The sequence below is a fragment of the Cydia splendana genome, chromosome 8 (assembly GCF_910591565.1).
Source record: "Cydia splendana chromosome 8, ilCydSple1.2, whole genome shotgun sequence".
NCBI lineage: Eukaryota > Metazoa > Arthropoda > Insecta > Lepidoptera > Tortricidae > Cydia > Cydia splendana.
Window position 1 is genome coordinate 11,522,826 of NC_085967.1, and position 22,553 is coordinate 11,545,378.

The following is a 22,553-nucleotide window of genomic DNA, read 5'->3' on the forward strand; positions in this document are numbered from 1 at the left end:
CCCACTTTATATCATTAATTAGTGTTCTTTGTTGCACAATTAATATGAGGTTATTACCTTCTTGTATAATATTGCAAGCCGTGAAAGGATCGCCTTTAAAGCCTTCTATACATGTGCACATAGAAATGTGATTTAAAACGGAACAACGTGCGTTTTGTCCACATGCTCCAGTGCAAGGATCTCTGCATTTTTCGTTGATGCACGCGAGAGAGCTAACGCAATCTTGATTGGTGACGCACTCTGGCCGGCAGTTGGGAGGGCTTCCGAAGTATCCTAGAGAACACGAGCAAGATGCTTGCCCGCCATTGTTGCGACATGTTGCATATATACCACACGGAGATGGTACGCACGGGTCTCTTTCCACGACTGTCGGCTGTGTCACTAAAATCATTCACACGTCAAGTTTGGTTACTTCGTATCAATGTTGAGAATAATTTAAATAACTATGTAAGTGAACGACGGGCTTACCTGGCTTTGCATAACATCTTGTAAATGGGTCTCCAGTAAAGCCTGATAAACAGCTACAAATTGGATTATGGTTGAATATTCTGCATTCTGCTTTCTGGCCACAAGGTCCAGGACAAGGGTTAACGCATTTTTTATTGATGCATGCTCTGTTTGGTGCACAATCAGAGCTTAATAAACATTCAGGTTTGCAAGAAGGCGGTTCGCCGGTGTAGTCGGGTAAACAACTACAAACAGCCTGATTATTAATCTCGCGACATTGGCTGTTCGGTCCGCATGGGCTAGGGGAGCATACGTTTCTTATAGGTGTATCTTGAGCTAAAATAATGATACAATATGAATCAGACTATATTTAAATAAATATTATTTTACTGGCGAAAGATCACTAAAATAAAAATATTACTTACGAGAAATATTACAGATGCGTAAAGCATTACCAGTGTATCCCGCAATACAAACGCAATTAGGAGAATGATTAATGACTGAACATTCTGCATTAATTCCACATGTGCCAGGGCATGGATCTTGGCACTTGTTTCCAATACAAGCTTTATTTCCAGGACAGTCAGAATTAGTCACGCATTCTGGACGACATCCTTCGTATGGGTTTCCAAAATAGCCTTCATTGCACATACATGAGCCCACATTATTTTGTTCCTTGCATACTGCATTCGAACCGCAAGGAGAGGGTGTGCAAGGTCTTAATATTTCAGTTGCGGGTTGCAACGTGCATTGAGAGAAGGGATCACCAACATAACCTTGTGTACATACGCACATTGCTGAATGGCTGACAACTCTACATTCAGCATTCGACCCACAAGCCCCAACACATGGATCTCTGCATTTCTGATTGACACAAGCCAAGTGTGATGCACATTCACTATTGCTAATACATTCCGGTCTACAGTAAGGTGGTTGGCCCTTGTAAGTAGGCATACATGTACACGATGGATTTTCATCAACTTCCTTACAGATTGAATTAGGGCCACATGGCGACGGTTGACATGGGTTCACAACCTCAGGCGTACCTACAATAGTAATTATTAGGATTAACCATTAAAATTTTTTTAACGATATCTTAGGCAAATAGCTAATTAAAACAAAATTACACTTACTGAACACTAAAGTACACTGTACGAATGGGTCGCCTGAGTATGATGGTGGACATGTGCATACAGGATTGTGATTTATAACCTTGCATGTTGCTCTTAGTCCGCAAGCTCCAATGCACGGGTCTACACATTTCTGTCCCATACATGCTTGGTTCTGTAAGCACTCCGCGTTTACCACACATTCAGGCCTGCAGGCTGGCGGGATGCCTAGGTAAGAAGGTAGACAAGTACAAACTGCTTGATTGTTTATTTCCCTGCATTGACTGTTTGGTCCACAGACTGCCGTACTGCATGGATTTTCTACCGATGGTGCTGTAAAATAATAAACAAGTATGATAAAGATTGATGAAGATTTCTATATGATGTGTATACGCTTTTCTGTTGAAACATTCATAACATTTTGGTGTTATTCTTATTATTACCTCTCATTGGATTGCAAAATACAAATGCATTGCCAGTGAAACCATTGTTGCAGCTGCACATGGGGATATGGTTTACAATAGTGCATATGGCATTTTGTCCACAAGCACCAACACAAGGGTCGACACATTTCCTTTGAACACATGCTTTGTTTTGGTCACAATCAGTGCTATAAACACATTCAGGGCGGCAGTTAAAGTAAGGGTCTCCATGAAATTGTGGTAAACATTGGCACTGGCCGCTTAGGCACTCTGCGTTTGAACCACAACGCACGTCAGCACAAGCATCGGTGATAAGAGGTTTTTCTGTAATATGTAAAGTATTTCATTTTTAGTAATAATATTTTAATATTAACAATATATAAAGTAATTATGGGTAACTTAGCTGAATATATTGCAGCAGTATTTGTGATATATAATATATTTACCTTCGAAAGGCTTTACTCTGCAGCTCGTGAATGGATCTCCAATGTATCCTTCAATACATGTACATATAGGAATATGATTTAGGACATTGCATGTGGCATAGACTCCGCAAGCTCCCGGGCAAGGATCTTGACATTTTGAGTTCATACACGCACGATCACTTTGACAGTCAGAATGAATAGTACATTCGGGTCTGCAGTTGGGTGGACTACCAATAAAGTTGACCATACACGAGCACGATGGTGTATTTTGTATGTTACGACATTCTGCATTAGGACCACAAGGTGATGGAATGCAAGGATTATCAGAAAGCGGTGGTTGTACATCATCTGAAATAGACAAATTATACTGTAACTATTATCTTAAACTAAAAAGAATGATGCAAATTGCCAGGACAGAAAAAGAAATGAGTTTTTTGGCACAGCAGTAAATTATAATAAAATGAAAAAATATGTATTAACATTAAGTTATAAATTATAATGACTTACATTGGACAAAGGTGCAAATTGTAAACGGGTCTCCAGTGTAAGATGCTTTACAAGAGCATATAGGGCTATGGTTAACCACTTTGCAGTTCGCATTGACTCCGCATGGCTTTGGGCATGGGTTTATGCACTTGTTGTTGACACACGCCTTATCGTGAGGGCACTCTGTGCTAACGACGCATTCAGGTCGGCAATTAGGTGGCGAGCCCACATACTCCCGCAGACAAGAACATACAGCCTGATTGTTAACTGATTTACATTGACTGTTTGGGCCGCATGGCGATGGATAACAACCATCAACCGTTGGTGATGGCACGTGTGGTTCTAGAATATGGAAAAAAAAAGTTTTAATTGATTTCAGTACAATTATTTCTATTTTTCATTAATCACTTAGTGCACCGGTTACTTACCCTGATAAACGCAGTATCTAAATGGATCCCCCGTGTAACTATTTATGCATGTGCATAGAGGGGAGTGGTTCACCACTTGACACTCTGCGTTAGTGCCGCAGGTGCCCGGGCACGGGTCAGCACATTTATTGTTTAAGCATGCTTCATTTAGTGGACAGTCAGTATTAACAACGCATTCTGGACGACAGCCTTCATACGGGTTCCCAATATAACCTTCTAAGCAGGAACACGATCCGGCACTATTTCTTTCTCTGCAAACGGCATTTACACCGCAAGGTGAAGGTAAGCAGGGAGTTGCAGGTGGCTCTATTTGAAGTGGAGTTGGTTGACATGCCACAAATGGATCTCCCGTATATCCGAACGGGCATATACAATTAGGCGAATGGCTGACCACTCTACATTCGGCATTGGAACCACAAACGCCCTCGCATGGATTTTTACATTTGTTATTTATGCACGACAGGTGTAGGGAACATTCTTCGCTGCTGATACACTCAGGTCGACAATACGGGGCTGACCCCTGGTAACCGTCTAAGCAGGTACATGATGGTGCTCCATTTACTTCTTTGCATAAAGAGTAAGGTCCACATGGTGATGGTGTGCATGGATTAACGGGCTCTGGTATTTGTTCAGCTGCAATTATAAATGGCATAATGAATAGTTTTATTTAAGCCTGGTTTCACATACAACGGGTATGTGTATAAGTTAAAATGTGTTTAAAGGGTCTAGCAGGCTAAGGAAGGAGAAGTGGCCCCTGTGACGAATATCGGATTTTTATAATGTCATTTGTTGGCTATCTTATAATATAGAAACACCTTAACTTTCAGCCCCCTATCTTAAACCGTCACCGAGATAATATCAAAAACGTTATTTAATGGACACATTTTTCAAAGTCGTTTTTCTCCTGAACTATATAAGGTAGAGCAATCAAACCAAATCATAGCTAGAATGAGTAGGAGTATAACTCAGATTTTTTTAAATATTTAATTCCCTGAAAAAATAATGATTAAAATGTCAGAGAATTTTTTGACAGCTCTTTTCAACAACTAATTGTAAAGGTACACCTATGGAAAAAATCACATAAACTGCAAATAGTATTAGCTACTACCATGCGAAAAATTAATTCAATATAATTGGTGCAACATACTTCAAAAAATTAAATGTTATCTTAGTTGCAGCAGTTGAGTAACCTATTTTGACAGCCATGCGTCAAGTTCAAAATAAACACTCTCTGTTGCTAGGCAACGAAATTAAACCTCATTTAAACAGAAAATCTCCTTCAGAATGAAAGACGCCTTTGATAGCTAAACACTTTCGTTGACATTTAATTTTTTTAAGTATGTTGCACCAATTATATTGAATTGATTTTTCGCATGGTAGTAGCTAATACTATTTGCAGTTTATGTGATTTTTTCCATAGGTGTACCTTTACAATTACTTGTTGAAAAGAGCTGTCAAAAAATTCTCTGACATTTTAATACTTATCTTTTCAGGGAATTAAATATTTAAAAAAATCTGAGTTATACTCCTACTCATTCTTTGTAGCTATGATTTGGTTTGATTGCTCTACCTTATATAGTTCAGGAGAAAAACGACTTTGAAAAATGTGTCCATAAAATGACGTTTTTGACATTATCTCGGTGACGGTTCAAGATAGGGGGCTGAAAGTTAAGGTGTTTCTATATTATAAGATAGCCAACAAATGACATTATAAAAATCCGATATTCGTCACAGGGGCCACTTCTCCTTCCTTAGCCTGCTAGACCCTTTGTTGTCAAATACTTTTATTACTTACGTTGTTTAAAGCACCGTGAGAATGGATTCCCTGTGTAGGTTGCGGGACATGAGCAAATCGGATTATGGTTTACAACTTTACATTCTGCATTTACACCACAGGATCCGATGCACGGATTGACACAACGCTGATTACTACAAGCTTGGTTGAGTGTACACTCAGCGCTAATGATACATTCTGGGCGACAAGAAGGAGGTGACCCTATGTTGTTCGGAGCGCACGAGCAGGCGGCTTGCCCATTTACGTTCTTGCACAGACTGTTTGGTCCACACGGGGATGGTTGACAGGAATTTGTAATAACGGGTTCTGAAATGAATAAGTTGGTCCAGTTTTATCTGCTACTTAATCGTAATCTATTATTTTATCTGTCTAGTAAATAATCGTTAGAATAGTTGGAAATTCTATTTTACTCACCTACAACAGGTCGACAATCTACAAGTGCGTTTCCAGTCATCCTGTCAGGACAAGAGCACATCGGTATATGGTTAACCACGGCGCATATAGCGTTAACAGCGCAGGTGCCAGGGCAAGGATCCTTACATTTATTTTTCACACAGGCCAAATTTTTCTCACAGTCCGAGCTCTGCACACATTCGGGCCTACATCCCGTGTAAGGATCGCCACGGAATTCCGCGATACAACTGCATTGGCCGTTTGTGCATACTGCATTTACACCACACGGCGAAGGATTGCATGGATCATCATGTTCTGCAACATTAATTTTAATTATAATACAAATTGAATGTATAACCCACCATAAGAAAGAAAATTTCTAAATGTGTATGTATAAACTTACCTTGGATAGGAATTTGATTGCATTGCGTAAAAGCATTTCCTGTGTATCCTTGGTTGCACGAACAAACCGAAAAATGATTGACGACCTGGCATATTGCGTTTAGACCGCATGAGCCAGGACATGGATCCCTACATTTCTGGTTGATACATGCTAGGTTACTGGGACATTCTTCATTAATTGTGCATTCGGGCTTGCAGTTAGGTGGACTGCCTTCGAAATTTGGTAAACACGAGCATGAAGGAATACCATTTAAATTTCTGCACAGCGAATTGGGGCCGCACGGTGAAGGTACGCATGGATCTTGCTCAGGCGTGAATACTGCCGATGCTGAAATATAATTAAACAGTTACTACTTAATGTTACATATACGCGATCATAAGATATAATAATGTATGGTAATATTTAATTAGGCTTTTAGGAAAGATGCTACTTCTATTTTAATTACTAACCTGTGAACAAGTAACATCTAGAGAATGGATCTCCCGTGTACTTGCTTAGACAGGTGCATATTGGACTGTGGTTTACAACTCTACAATCTGCGTTTTGTCCACACGGTCCCGGACAAGGTGATTCACATTTCTGATTTCTACATGTTTTGTCAGACGGACATTCTGAATTCACTACGCACTCTGGTCTACAATTTGGAGGATAACCCCTGTATTCAGGTAAGCAAGAACACACGCTTTGGCCGTTTGTTACGCGACATTGACTATTAGGCCCACATGGAGAAGGTTGACATGGAGTTGAAGGAGGTAAGTTTTCAACAGCTGAAATTATAACATTACGTTAAGAATGATAAACAACATAGTATAATTTATACAAATATAACATACTCACTTAATTATAGAGTGCTTCAAAAATACTTACATTGTCGAACACATTGTCTGAAAGGGTCGCCAGTAAAGCCAGATAGGCATGTACACAGCGGTAAGTGGTTTACGACTTGGCAATTAGCATTTAGTGCACAAGTACCCGGACATGGATCTATACATTTATTTCTAGTGCAAGCTCTGTGGCTCGGACAGTCTGTGCTTACGACACATTCGGGACGGCATCCTTCATATGGGTCACCGAAGTACCCTGTAATGCAAACACAGGCACCAGCACCTGAACGCTCTCTACATTCAGCATTGGGCCCGCACGGAGAAGGAGAACAAGCAGATAACTGAACCACTGGTATCAAAGACTGAGGAGTACACTGCACAGCCGCGTCGCCATAATAGCCCTCCGGACATTTACATATAGAAGTGTGGCTAACAACTTGACATTCTGCGTTTATTCCGCAGGCATTTAAACATGGGTTTTGGCATTTTCTGTTCATGCACGCCATTTGTGGAGGGCATTCGCTGTTAGCAATACATTCAGGACGACAGTTCGGCGGTGATCCAATAAATTCGGGCATGCATTGACAAGATGGTATATTTCCACCAGTTTGCTGACATATGGAATTGGGACCACACGGTGATGGCTGGCAGGGGTTGATAGGCAATGGTGGTTGAGCCGCTAAAATTAAAAGAACATGTTAAACAAGTTACTGTCTAAAAATTTTTTTGTGGCACACTTTTATTACTGACCGTCTTCTCATTTGCTTGTATAAGTACTTATAGAGCATCCCTTAACCTTGCTAATGCATTAGAACTACGGTAGTACTCCAAATTTCAGCTCAATCAGATACTGAGAAGTTAGTTCAAATTTTAGTTACAAGATTTGAGCACTATATATATATATATATACAAATATAGGTATAGGTATACGTAGTGAAGCTAAATAAAAGTGTGTAAATCACGAAACTAACTTCAACGTTAAATATTAAATAAAAAAATGTGAACTTACGCATCGGTATGCATCTTGTGAAGGCATCGCCCGTCATGGATGATGGGCAGGAACATATGGGATTGTGATTAATCACTTGACACTGAGCACCCACTCCACATGTGCCTTGACAAGGATTTATGCATTTTTGGTTGCTACAGGCCTTGTCAAGTGGGCAGTCGGAACTGGAAACGCATTCAGGCCGGCACGAAGGTGGCGCACCACGGTAACCAAGTAAACATGAGCACACTGCTTGATCACTAAATACTCTGCACTGGCTGTTAGGGCCACAGGGCGAAGGTTGGCATGGGTTCTTAGGTGGTTGCGCTGTAAATAGACGTATGTAGTTTTGTATTAAATTTCGTTAAAAAAATATTGAGGAATCTAACTAAGGCACCACTTACCTTTGACAGGATCACATTGTACAAAAGCGTTTCCTGTTGTTTGAGGTGGGCATGAGCAAACCGCCATGTGAGTAACCACTTGACAAAGCGCATTTGTACCGCACGTACTAACACATGGATCGACACAACGATTTCGGACACATGTTTTATCCATTGGGCAATCTGAGCTGATAGTACATTCAGGGCGACATCCGAAGTAAGGATCACCATTATATTCTGGTATGCAGGTACATATTCCATTATTACAAACAGCGTTAGAACCACAAGGAGAAGGATTGCACGGATCATTAGGTACAAGATCTGAAAAAAAAGTTAAACTTATAGAACACTTGTTCACAAAGCACGACACTTAAAAGTGAGAACAGATAATAGTTCTCCGTGCGAAAAACGTCAAATTTCCGCCGAAGTTGCCAGTTCCTCGGCCAGTAAATAAGAAAGCCTCCAATCTCAAGGAACTGTCGGCAGAGAAGAAGCTGAGGACACATTAATTTAACTAGAGGAGACATTTCTTATTTTACTGCCCTTGGTATGTAAATATACTAATGTCAACGTGACTTCACGATGACAAAAATACTAACCATTTTGCACTTTGACAGAGCATTGATTAAAGGGATCACCTTCGTAGTTTTCTATGCAAGTACAAATTGCTAAGTGACTTTGGACTCTACAGATTGCATTTATGCCACATGAGCCTGGACATGGATCCACGCATCTTTCGTTAATGCAAGCTTTGTCACTTGCACAATCAGAATTAAGTGTGCACTCAGGGCGACAATTCGGAGGACTTCCAGTGTATCGTGGCAAACAAGCGCATGACGGCACGTCATTAACATCGTGGCATTCTGAGAAAGGACCACACGGTGAAGGCACACATGGATTGCTTTGAACAATGACGTCTGCAGCTGAAATTATAAAATGATATTTGTAAAACAGACGCCAACATCGAACAAATTGGAGTAACTATCATACAAAACTAAGATATAAATAGGCACTTACTTGGAATTTGATAGCATTGACTGAACGGGTCACCCGTATAGGTTGGTTGACACGAACAAATAGGGCTGTGATTTATAACTTTGCATTCTGTGTTAAGTCCACACACGCCGGTGCATGGGTTGGAACATTTCTGTCGTATGCACGCTTGCTGCTGGTTACACTCAGAGCTTGTGACGCATTCGGGCCTACATGCAGGTGGTGTTCCTAAATGTCCTGGATTACATGTACACACTGCTTGATCGTTGGACACTTTACATATGCTGTTCGGTCCACATGGTGACGGTACGCAAGGATTTCTTTGTATAGCCGGTGTATCTGTAAGGAAACAAGTATCAAGGTTTGTTTTAAGTTATTTTTAATAAATTCATAAGTATAAATTATGTAATAAATTTTATGTAACTACCTAGTATTAAGACATGACAATGACATGTAAAAATACTTTTAATCAATAAATGATCGTATCGTATCGTATCGTATAAATTAACTTTTTAAAATATAGGTATGATGATGTAAGTACCTATCTGATGAACATACCTTGGATTTTTTCGTAACACTGTTGATAAGGGTTGCCAATTAAGCCGTAAATACATTCACATGTTGGCACATGATTGACAACATTACATTGCGCATTAATGCCACAATTGTTGTTGCAAGGATTTTTACATTTATTTTGAATACATGCTAAGTTGGTGGCACAATCTGAATTCACCACGCATTCAGGACGACAACCTTCGTACGGATTCCCTAAATACTCGGGTAGACATATGCATGCTCCAGCACCTCGTTGCTCTTTACATACGGCATTAGGTCCACACGGTGAGGGTGAACATGGTAGTAGAGGAGTGTCAAGAATTCTGCATGCTATAAAAGCATCTCCTGTAAATCCTGGCGGGCACAAACATTGTGGAGTGTGACTGATCACTTGACATTCTGCACCTGTTCCACAAGAACCAGGGCAAGGATCCGTGCATTTGTAATTGATACAAGCTAATTGATTTGGGCATTCTGAATTTGCAATACATTCAGGCCGACAATTTGGTGGGGAACCCATAAAATTGTCTTGGCAAGCACAGGACGGAGAACCACTGATTTCTTTACATATAGAATTAGGGCCGCACGGCGATGGTTCACACGGATTCACGTATGGCGGCGGTACCTCTGAAATAATTATGACAAGGGTTACATATGTGGTCTATTTGATAACATTGTCATTTTTACTATGTGCAAGATGATTGTATGCTTAAACAAGACTTTATACATACCTTCTCTAATCACACATCTTGAAAATGGATCCCCTGTTAAACCAGAAGGGCAAGTGCAGATAGGATTATGATTTATAACCTGACATTGTGCTGAAATTCCGCAAGTTCCTTTACATGGATCAATGCAACGCTGATTAGAACAGGCTTGGTTAAGGCTACATTCTGCACTCGTAACACATTCTGGTCTACAAGTTGGTGGCGCTCCTCGGTATCCTTGAACGCATGAACATATAGCTTGACCATTTATACTTCTGCATTGGCTGTTGGGCCCACAAGGTGATGGGTTACATGGTTCTACAATGTCAGTGATAATCACAGGTCTGCATTCTAAGAAAGCATTCCCAGAAAATCCTTGCAAACATGTGCACATTGGTATATGATTATACACATTGCATATTGCATTACGGCCACAGGTGTTAACGCAAGGATCTACGCACTTATTTTCTACACAAGCTTTGGTCTGGGGACAATCGCTACTCATAAGACATTCCGGTCTACATCCAAAGTATGGGTCACCCTGATAATTTGTAATACATGTACAAACGCCATTGTTGCAGTCTGCGTTTGGCCCGCATGGCGAAGGGTTACAGGGGTTGGCATCAAAGTTATCTGTAAAGAAAAGTAATAGTTATAAAAAAACATGCTCTGTGCTTACTTCTGGATTATTTTATAGACATTATCATTGCAAGATTATACATAATAGGTACGAGTAATGTGCAAAGATCCTTGGCTTTCTTTTGAGTGAGTAATCATTCCAAGTTACTAAGTATTGGATACATGCTATGCAAAAATGTATTATTAATTTCATAATTCGACTACCGTAGGCTCAAAGGGCATAACGGACAAAACGCGATTTTTCAGGAGAGCCAAAAAACAGTTTTGTTTTGAGAAAAAAAATCATAACTTTTTTGTTTGTTAAGTAAACTGATGCCTGTATGTGGCTTATTCTTAACTTTTTGAGCTCTTTTAAACTGATTGCTTGAACTTATAATACAATGCTTATTTATGAAAATAGCATGTCCGTTAAGCCAAAAAACACGACTGTTTTTAAGAAGGGCGTCCCTTACGCCTCTTTTTTATGGTTTATCTTATTAGAAAAAGGGCGTTATATACAAAAAAATTAACTGTTTTAGTACAATTTGGCGTAAATCCAACAATGTAATTGCAATTTTCGCAACTTGCATTTAAGGAACACTATACTTCTAAGTACTATTATTTACATATTTTTATTCAAAAACTTATAGAGATGTATTCACTGTTAAGTTTTTTCCCCATTTTTGTTATTTTGGATACTTGAACGTGGAAAATGTCGTTTTTCAAGCCACAAAACCAATGTTTTCTTTTTTATTTGTTTATATTACTTATTTCAACAGAATCACTGCTGTCCTACCATCTATATTTATTTATGTATATCACAACAATTTATAACAATTACTTTTTCTATAGAAAGTATGTATGCGTTATTTCTGCTTGTAATCTTAATTTGATCATAAATTTTACTTTTACATACCATACTACTGTTAGGTACAATAGTAGTTTTGACATTTCGTATGCCTGTTCAGTAAAACTTAATGAATATGCGATTATTTATGACATAATATCAGAGTAGGTAGCAAAAAAGGCATATGGCCAGGGCTACGTACTTCTATGGATTAAAATCCAAACGTTATAGACAATAACTCATAAGTATAATCCTATAAATTAGGGTTTAAACAAAAAAAGTATTAATATTACGTCTAAATCAAAATTGCAAATGGCCCAGTCACATACAAAACTAAAAGTTTAACCTTAATTAATCGCCATAATTATCATTTAAATATAGTCATGTTTATTATTTTCATAATACTGATGAAAAAAGTACCCACTAGTTCAGTTTAAATTGCCAAATTTTAGTAATCATATAAATAAAGCATTAATGAGCACATGAGCAGGTAATGCAAGTACCTACTTAACATAAAAAATGACAAGGAAAGTACTAGGTCATCCCACGTAAACTCAAAAAGCAACAATTATAAACTCGAAATTGTACATAGTATGTTGGCGTATCTCTTACATTGAATTCTCTAACCCTCGTATAAATATCTACTAGTTGTGGGCGTAACGTACATTTAGCACTCAAAATTCTACTGTAAATAGGCATAACGGACAAAAAATTAGCACAGATTTAATAAAATTTCCGATGCAAAAGGGCGTATTTTTTTTTGAATTGGCAGATACGGCAAAATGCGTTGGAAAATTGTGTTTAAGCATTGATTTTTCATAGGGCTTAGCGGACATTTTTTTCAAGTTATCAAGACGTTAAATATACCATTCGATAGAGAGAAAAAAACTGAGTATAACTGCATTCATAACTCATTTTCGCCATTTTGTCCCTTACGCCCTTTGAGCCTACGGTAGTCGATTATATTAGATAGATAAGCAACATATAGTAATGTGTAGGTAATAATGACATGTTTACGATTTCTTAGTTAACAATTTTTCCACTAGTACTGTAGTCTCCGTTTGGTGGTTCGTAGTTCGTACAAACAACAACAGAGCTATGAATACAGGCAAAGTGTCAAAAATATGTATACAGTACTTTATTGCCTGTACATTAAGGTCGTGTATACATATTTTTGGCACTTTGCCTGTATTCATAGCTCTGTTGTTGTCTGTACGTCTGGAGGTCTAGAAAGGCAGGCTTAGGGACTAGGAGCTAATAAATTTAGTATGGGTGGGTATAAATCTCGCCAAAAAAGTGGTAAAATAAAATCTTTAAAAACAATCTTAGGTCCGCGTAGAGAAAAGTGGGACTGATTTTATGGCTAGAAATGTATGGTGTGTCGTTGGATATCCAAGATAGGATTTGATATCTTAAATAGGTGTGTCCATACAATACCGTTTATGAATTATCAAACTTAGTGCCAATAATAGGTTAAATGGAAAGCTATCAGAAAAACTCACACAAATTCGACAATAACCTTTGCAGCAGTCGAAGTATACTTTGTATAATTTGTATTTTTTTCTTATAGTAGCAGCTTGACATGTTTCACTGAAGTTAAAATATTTATCTAATAATTACTCACCATCATTTTCTGGCATTAACAAGCATTGAGTAAATGGATCCCCCGAATATCGCTCCAAGCAACCACATTGAGCTATGTGGTTGTATACAGTGCATTCAGCGTTGAGGCCACAAGCTCCCGGACAAGGATCGCGGCATTTCTCATTCATGCACGCTAGGTTACTTGGGCACTCTGAGTTCATTGTGCATTCTGGTCTACAGTTGGGTGGATTTCCGGTATAAGTTGGTTGACATGCGCATGAGGGAGCGCCTCCAATAACACGACACTCTGCATATAAGCCACAGGGCGACGGTAGACATGGATCGCGATTCGCAGGTGGAAGTGGTGGTTGTGATACTGAAATTAATACGGAATTATGTCAAAAGCCGTTACCAGTTTACCATAGGGAATTACAAAAAAATGCCGCCAGGTAATTAATAAATATGTTTTTTCTTACACACGACACCTACCTATTAATGGATAACATCTAGTGAACGGATTCCCTGTCAAGCCTTGCTTGCATACACAGATGGGACTATGGTTGATGACATTGCAGTTGGCATTTTCACCACACGCGGAAACACAGGGGTTGGAGCATTTTTGATTTGTGCATGCCATGTTTGACGAGCATTCGGAGCTAACGACACATTCTGGTCGACAATTTGGCGGTGATCCAACAAAGTTTGGTAAACAAGAGCAAACTGCTTGTCTGTTTATATCTTTGCATTGGCTGTTGGCTCCGCACGGTGAAGGATTACAAGGAGAAATTTCTGATGGAGGTGCTGAAACAGTCAAATTTGGTTAAATTGTCGAATACTGCAGAACTTTTACATATAATAAATTGTTATATATTATTTTATTATGCATATGTACTTACATTCCAACACGATTGTGCAGTGGCTAAATGGGTTCCCGGTGTAACCTTGTTGGCAAGTACAGATCGGCATATGATTAGTTACTTGACAGAAACTATTCAATCCACATGTACCCGGGCAGGGATCTACACACTTCATACCAGAGCAAGCTCTATTGAGTGAACAATCTGAATTGACAACACATTCTGGTCTACATCCCTCATATGGATTACCTGAATAACCATCTAAGCACTGACATGCTCCAACGCTATTCTGCTCTCTGCAGCGGGCATTAGACCCACATGGACTCGGGCTACATGGCGTTAATACTTCAGTAGTGTCTGGTAGTGTCTGAGGACTACAGTATGAAAATGGATCACCGATATAACCCACTTGGCATATACACATGGGGGCATGGCTCACTACCCGGCATTCTGCATTTGCGCCACAAGTACCGATACAAGGATCCACACACTTTTGATTCTGGCATGCGCGATTATAAGCACATTCACTGTTACTGATACATTCTGGTCGGCAATTTGGTGGAATACCATTGAATTCAGGCATACACGCACATATAAAGTTGTTTCCCGTAATTTTGCAGACGGAATTAGGTCCACAAGGTGACGGTTCACATGGATTAACTTCAACCTCGGTTGCTACTGTAATAAGCATTATATCAATTAAAATAAATATATTACATTGTAAAAATTTAAGTATGCATAGTCGATGCATCAATTGTGCTTAGTTTGCTGATAAATAGGAAGATACAGCAATTACAGCATACTTTATCATCACCACATCGACATTACATCAGAATGCTTAACAAAGCAATACTCACATCGAATTGTGCATCTGATGAATGGGTCGCCTGAAAATGATGGCGGGCATGTGCAAATAGGATTGTGATTGATAACATCACAAACTGCTGCAACTCCACAAGCTCCGATACATGGATTAACGCATTTTTGATTGTTGCATGCTTCTTTCAGAGAACATTCAGAGCTGACTACACATTCTGGTTTGCATGTTGGAGGACTTCCTCTAAAACCAGGCACGCAAGAACATATCGCTTGTCCATTTGATTGACGACATTGGCTGTTAGGTCCACATGGCGATGGATTACATGGATTTGCCGGTGCAACTGTGAAATGATAATAAGGTTTAAGGCGACGTGTATAGGTACAATTTTTTTTGCCTACATGGTACAGTTGAGTGCTTTCGCGGTGTTCCACTTACGAAAAATTTACCTTGTTACCTACCTTTTGTCTGCATTATGGACGGGCTCAAGCTTTCACACTAAGATAAGGAATCCTAAATGCGTCATTATTGGTTATCTCTATGAGGGGCGAAGTTTAGCTCATTGAAAGGATTGAATTTTTTCGTAAGTAGAACACCGCTAACGTATACTCGACCGTACTTGTACTCAGGTAGTATTTAATATTATTAATAAATATTATAAAATAATAATAACTTAACATTTACCTAGCGTTGGTCTACATTCCACGAACGCGTTTCCACTCATACCTTTCGTGCAAGTGCACATTGGTATATGGTTAAGGACTTCGCAAACTGCATTCGTTCCGCAAGTTCCGATACACGGATTAGCGCATTTGTTGTTTTGGCATGCCTTAGCAGGAGGACAGTCTGTATTATAAACACATTCTGGACGACACCCCAAATTGGGATCCCCATGATAACCTGCCACACATGAACAAATGCCATTGTTGCATAAGGTATTTGGACCGCATGGGCTCGGTTCACATGGATTGAATGGATGTGGTGAAGTTACATCTGGAAGCAATGTTTTGTCTTAAGAATACAATTCGTAATATACACGGGAAAAATATTAATAACTTGCATAATTAATATAATTAATAAGTACCTTGAATTGGTTTTAATGTACATTGTCTAAATGGATCTCCAGAATATCCGTCTGGGCACAAGCATACTGGTGTATGATTGTTAACAAAGCAATCTGCGTAGAGACCACATGAACCTTCGCAAGGATTTCGGCACTTTTCAGCTATACAAGCATTGTCACTGGGACAGTCAGAATTTATGACACATTCCGGCTTACAGAATGGTGGTGAACCCGTGTACGAAGGTAAACAAGAACACGAAGGCAAACCATTGATATTACGGCATTCCGCATAAGGACCACATGGTGATGGAATACATGGATCTGTTGGCGGGTTATTCGGTGGGTTGTCTGCGAAAAAAATATTAAAACATAGTTATCATAACAAAAATATAGGCAAGAGCATATGGAGGATAGAAATCTTCCATCACAGAATATGTAATTTACGCGCGTAGATATTGTATATGTACCTACAATATATATATAAGGCGAGTTTTTATTTTGTACATAGGACTTGTTACTTACATGAAACAGCCGCACATGCCATGAACGGATTTCCAGAGTATCCGGGACGACATGAACATACTGGACTATGATTTATTACTTTGCAATCTGTATTTTGGCCACAAGGCTTCGGGCAAGGATTTACACATCTTTGATTAACACATGCTCTGTTTGTTTTACACTCAGAATTCACAACGCATTCGGGTTTACAGTTCGGAGGACTTCCTATATAGTTCGTTAAACACGAGCACACAGGCTGTCCATTAACTTCCTTACAAATCGCATTGGCGCCGCACGGAGATGGACTGCATTTGTCTATGGTTTGTATGTCACGATCTGTAAGCGTAGTTATTGAATAATAGATAATCCATCACACGCAATAAGTAAATAGTTCTTTAACATATCAGTAGAAATTCAAAAGCTTACCCGGTATCAGAGAACACATTGAAAATGGGTTTCCTGTATAACCTGAGTTACATTGGCATACAGGTTTATGATTTGTTACATAACATTCTGAGTTATATCCACACACTCCAGGACATGGGTCAGTACATTTGTTTTTAGTACATGCGGACGTTAACGGACAGTCAGAGTCAGCTACGCATTCAGGTCTGCAACCTTGATATGGATCTCCGGTGTAATCATTTAGACATGTACAAGATCCCGCATTTCCTTGTACCTTGCACTGAGCGTTCGCCCCACAAGGGGAAGGTTCACAAGGATTGAGATATTCAATCATAGGAGCTGAAAATTATTATAAAATCATGAATTCACTTACCAAAAACCAGCCAGATACCGTAGAAGCACTTCCTCTGTCAGAAGCGTTAGTCGAAGCTTGCTGGGCTCGGCGTCGTTTAGTGTTCTCCTTAGTCCGGCGACGGCGGCACTATCTCTAGCGGCACCATCCAAAAGCGGCCGTCACGGCAACGGCCCAAGCTTACTGTAAGTGCTAGGTTATCTCCGCGTGCTCCGTTGTCAAGCAAAGGCATTATTAATATCCTATACATATAGTTACATCGAAATGTTACATCCCTTCTGGAAGCTATTTTGAAATCCAATATTATTAACGGTTTCTGCTTCGCGTTCCTGCTCCGATGATTTATTATGAATTTTAAGCGAATCTATAGTTACGGCATTGATAAATTTGCTTATGAACCAAGCGATGGGCATGGTCAACACTCAGTCCTGAAGTCAAATCATCCATACCGAACTATAGCTTTTTACATTAGTACCTAGACCGTGTGAGGCGTGACAATTCTCTAAACACTTTAAAGAAAGCACAATTTTCCAAGCATGAATTATCACGCTTTGCAAAGCAGGGGGTTACATGCATTTTGCATCTAAACGTTTAAGGCCGAACAATAATTTAATCACCACAAAAAAACAATTTTACCTTACTAAACTAGTTTTACCTTATAATCATATAAAACCCAAAAATTGTATAATACAGGTGTACTCGTAACTTGCAGTTTACTAAATTACAAAATCGATGAATTTCAATCAAGATGACTTTCTGTTAACGCGGAGCCGGGTACAAAATACTATTCCAACCCTCCGCGCAACGTGACATCGGTAGGTATAGGTATATAATATTATAATATCATTGTTTTACTACGGTAAAACAATGATATTCACCTAGAAGTAAGTACTCGAGTACAAATTATTCTCTTACCTCGTGGTGGTGTACAACCCTGGAATGGGTCTCCTTCGAGGCCAGGTTCGCAGACGCAGGAAGCACGATGGTCAACCACTGAGCAAACAGCTCTTAGGCCACATGCTTGCACGCACGGATCCTTGCAACGCTGATTCACACATGCAAGGACCGCTGGACATTCGGCACTGATTGTACATTCAGGTCGGCAATTTGGCGGAGTACCAATTAATCCTGGTTGGCAACTGCAAGCCGGTGTTTCTCCTGATTGTATACATATTGAATTTGGTCCACAAGGCGAAGGTTGACATGGATCTTGGTCTTCCGGTGGTACACTCACTAAAAGAATATATTTAAAATTATGTAAAAGAGCTATCTAGATTCTCCATATACACATATAAACCCGATATAAACAGTTGCAAAAATTTTAATACCTGGCGCAGGATAGCAGTAGGTAAACGGATCACCAGTTAACCCATCGTGGCAAGTGCATATTGGTGAATGTGCTACAACTTGGCATCGGGCACCACGTCCACAAGCGCCATCGCAAGGGTCGCGACATCTACGGTCAATACACGCCAGTTGCAACTTGCACTCCGCACTCACAAGACACTCGGGCCGACAAGATGGTGGAGAGCCCACGTGCCCGGGACGGCATGAACACGCAGCTGCCCCATTACCACTAACAGTACATTCGCTATATGGACCGCAAGGGGACGGTGAACATGGTGATTGTGGAGGCCCTAAAAGTAAAAGACATATAAAACCAATGGTACCATTAACATTTAATAATGCTTATAGCTAATGCCCACAGACTTAAATATACCATAGATGAAGTAAATATCACGATTTGTATTGAAACCAAGCGTGCCGACTTTTTACCACCTACTGTGACGTCACAGCCGCAATTTAGTGATGGGAAATCCTAACTGATTCAAAGACACCGATGCCCCTCTGCCCCGCTACGATTCAACTCTCTTGCTCATACTCATAGATTTTATATCTGCGGTCTCGCTCGCTTACTCCCCGCTCCTCCGCGAACCACGCCAAAAATCACAAATCGATTGTCATGAATGACATCGATTTTCTGACAGACGAATGATGAAGACGGACGAATGATAAAAACAGACAAATGATCTTCTTCCCAACTTTTCCTTTCAATTAAACTGGTATTGTCAAAATCTATGACTGGATCATGTGGAATACAAAAATATTTTTTTTTTTAACACAATAGAAATGTATAACCCTACTAAACGTATAGGCAGACATATATGTAATCGTATGTGGTTAAATTACCCTTCTTTTTAAAGGTTTCATGTAAAATTAGGACATGATTTTTTTAAATCAATAACTACTAATATTAAAACTACCTACAAAACTAAAACTAATACCTAAAAAATAAATAAAACATAGCAAGGGTGACCTAGCCCAATATGTATATATTAGGCTAGATCACCCAGGTCCGATCCCTGTGGAAGGGTTCCCATGAGGCTGGCTGCGTTCCCCCTTTGGATGGCTATGCCAATTCGTTGGGCGAGGAACGAGCCAGCCTTACGGTCCCCGGTGACCTCGATGATTTTTTTTGATATCTGCCGGATTAGTTTGTGAGCTCTTGGGCACCACGGTTCCAGAGTTTCGACTGCAAATGCCGCAAATATATGCCGGTCAGTGAGCGCTATATATTTGCGGCATTTTGCCGCCTCAGCAGCTGTGGCCGCCCCGCCCGCTCTCAAAGATGTTGAACCGAGGTGGGACGGTGCCAGGGTGTCCACGCATGTTGCGTCCCAAATAAGGGGCCGTCCCATGCTCCAAGGAACAAGGGTCATTCCGTCGGGCCTCTTGCCATCGTCACGCGCGAGGCCAGGTGGCTCGAGAATGGCTGGAACGTTGGCGCTGACGAAGGCCCGACGGAGGATGTCGTTGAGGCAGGCATGGCGTGATAGGCGGCCGGCACTCTTAGGACAAGATAGACCGTGGTGTCCAAGGCTGTCCACAAAAGTTCCGCAGGGGCAGCGATGGGGTGTGACAATGTTAGAACCCAGGCGAAGACCGACAGCCAGCCTGAGGGTATTGCTATCGAGTAATGTACCAAGGTTGGAGGAGGGGACAGCATGTAGCCAGGAGCCGGGCTCTCTTTCCGATACAGCCAGAATGCGTGCTTTTTCCTGGCTGGTGGAGCAAGAGTTTAAGAGGTGGGAATGTACTTGTGTGCAGATAGGTTGATCCCAGATTCTCTGAACTGATTTATTGATGGGTAGGTCTCTTCCAGGGCAGGCCATTTTCCAGGCGTCTTCTGCCTCAGACAAGTACGCTACCTCGAAACCACGGAGTGATGGCGTAAGGATTTTGCCTACGAGGGTTAGCGTACTATGTATTGAGGAAAGAACCGCGGGTAAGGCGACACCTGATATTTGACGGATGCCGAGACATCCGAATCTAATTGGTAGGGTGGCATGAAGGAATTGGCAATCGCTAATATTGACATTTAAGATTTTTTCCAGCTGAGTGTGCAGTATTGAGTCTATGGACGCGGTTATGTTTGGAAACTTCCATAAGGGACTACAGCCTAGGGAATATGTAAATTTGGGAACGAAAAGGCAGGAACGTAGAATACAGAGTGCCATGTGGGAATTAATTTCGAGGAGTCGGTCCGAGAATTCTGAGAAAATATGAACTTTTGAGTTTATGAAATCAGGGAATGATTCCTCGAAAACAGTAGCACCAAGGAGGCAGAGCGAGTCTTTTTCCTACTAATAGTATTTTTTTAATAGTTAATATCATTCATCTGTCCGATATCGATTAAAATCGATTATTAGAAGCGATCGGTAGAACGAACAACACTAGTCGCTAAATTTGACAGACGAATGATAAACGGCCTGTACTATGAAGTCGAAGCGATGCGCGACGGTATCGCTAGTTCCGATATTCATCGTCTCTTAACTCACAACGTCAGATCACAAGCTCAAAGCAAACGCGCAATAAATATAGTTTTGTGCTGTTAATCTATGGTTACTTAGGTATATTATTGGAATCGCAACTTGGAATACTTAAAAATTGTTTTAAAATGAATTTACGCATAATATCATTTTAAAATTACTTACCTGTGATAGGAAATATGTCCTTGCCCTTGGGTGCTTGCAATTTTTGGGCTGTTGCAGTTAATTATCACGTAACGAGGCATTTTTAATTTTTTTACGGACTACCGGCCGCAGCAACTGACGCGCGTGGTATGTCAATAGCGACGGCCAACTTTGACGCTTGGTCGGGGTTCGGACAGGCGAAGTAGATGCATTTGCGTCATCTATGTTATATTTAAATCTGTGCTAATGCCTAAATTGTTGTATTTAAAATATTTACCTGGTGGTTGTCGCGTTTCTGTACAGAATGAAAACGGATCTCCGGATGTACCGGGTGGACAAGAGCATGATGGTATGTGGTTATTGACAGAACAAACAGCACGAGTTCCACAAGCTCCAGGGCATGGGTCCACGCATTTGCCTCCTTGACATGTTCGTGTAGGAGAACATTCACCGTTAGTGCTGCATTCCAATCGACATCCTACGTAAGGATCTCCAAAGTATCCAGTAGTACAAGTACAGATACCGGCGTCACAAATTGCGTTGGTTCCGCAGGGAGATGGATTGCAGAGATCCGGTGCAGGAGTTGGATTAACTGGAAAGGTAGTTGCTATTAAATAATTTCCTTAATATTAACTTAATCTGGCACTGATGTACATATTCATTGATGTACATCAATTATAATCTAGTATGGCGGCGGAACAGGTTTTAGGTTACTTTTCGTTCATCTCATCTTGGTTATGGTCGTTATGTATAAATATGGTATCAATGCATTCAGTATAATATCCTGAATACAAATATATGAAATGACAAGTGCGAAAATGGTGGGGGTACTTGTTACGGTGACGTCATAAAGTCGGCATTACAAACTTTTTTTCTTTTAAACATATGTACCTACCATGTGAGGTACCAAATGAAAAGGCTCTGTAAGTACCTAGATCACAGATATATAACATACTGTTGTGTAATTTTTGAACGTTTTCTAATAATTTGTTAGACCAAGTAGTGAAAATGTTACAGTATGTTATAAATTTGTGATCTACTCACAAAGAACTTTAATTTGGTACCCCACATGGTATGTTTAAAAGAAAAAGAAAAATGTTTGTACTGCCGATTTTATGACGTCACAGTAATTACCCCCACCATTTTCGCACTTGTCATCTCATATATTTGTGTTCAG

At 40.1% G+C, this 22,553-nt stretch overlaps 1 protein-coding gene across 1 annotated transcript in view; it reads right to left on the reverse strand.

Annotated features, from left to right (window-relative positions):
- Positions 1-22,553, reverse strand: part of LOC134793172 (uncharacterized) — a 139,966-nt gene that overhangs the window by 37,616 nt on the left and 79,797 nt on the right. The window contains exons 54-83 of the mRNA XM_063764759.1: positions 21,654-21,968; positions 18,731-19,039; positions 18,318-18,635; positions 17,072-17,389; positions 16,667-16,981; positions 16,166-16,492; positions 15,766-16,074; positions 15,122-15,424; positions 14,304-14,942; positions 13,897-14,208; positions 13,448-13,783; positions 10,383-10,991; positions 9,655-10,278; positions 9,121-9,435; positions 8,703-9,026; positions 8,125-8,424; positions 7,742-8,047; positions 6,776-7,411; positions 6,358-6,675; positions 5,909-6,235; positions 5,527-5,820; positions 5,113-5,418; positions 3,318-3,950; positions 2,911-3,231; positions 2,425-2,751; positions 2,000-2,302; positions 1,581-1,889; positions 873-1,493; positions 458-783; positions 58-373 (exon numbers count right to left, since the gene is read on the reverse strand). Of these exons, the coding sequence (XP_063620829.1) occupies positions 58-373; positions 458-783; positions 873-1,493; positions 1,581-1,889; positions 2,000-2,302; positions 2,425-2,751; positions 2,911-3,231; positions 3,318-3,950; positions 5,113-5,418; positions 5,527-5,820; positions 5,909-6,235; positions 6,358-6,675; positions 6,776-7,411; positions 7,742-8,047; positions 8,125-8,424; positions 8,703-9,026; positions 9,121-9,435; positions 9,655-10,278; positions 10,383-10,991; positions 13,448-13,783; positions 13,897-14,208; positions 14,304-14,942; positions 15,122-15,424; positions 15,766-16,074; positions 16,166-16,492; positions 16,667-16,981; positions 17,072-17,389; positions 18,318-18,635; positions 18,731-19,039; positions 21,654-21,968 (11,316 nt within the window). The remainder of the gene's footprint in view (positions 1-57; positions 374-457; positions 784-872; positions 1,494-1,580; positions 1,890-1,999; positions 2,303-2,424; positions 2,752-2,910; positions 3,232-3,317; positions 3,951-5,112; positions 5,419-5,526; positions 5,821-5,908; positions 6,236-6,357; positions 6,676-6,775; positions 7,412-7,741; positions 8,048-8,124; positions 8,425-8,702; positions 9,027-9,120; positions 9,436-9,654; positions 10,279-10,382; positions 10,992-13,447; positions 13,784-13,896; positions 14,209-14,303; positions 14,943-15,121; positions 15,425-15,765; positions 16,075-16,165; positions 16,493-16,666; positions 16,982-17,071; positions 17,390-18,317; positions 18,636-18,730; positions 19,040-21,653; positions 21,969-22,553) is intronic.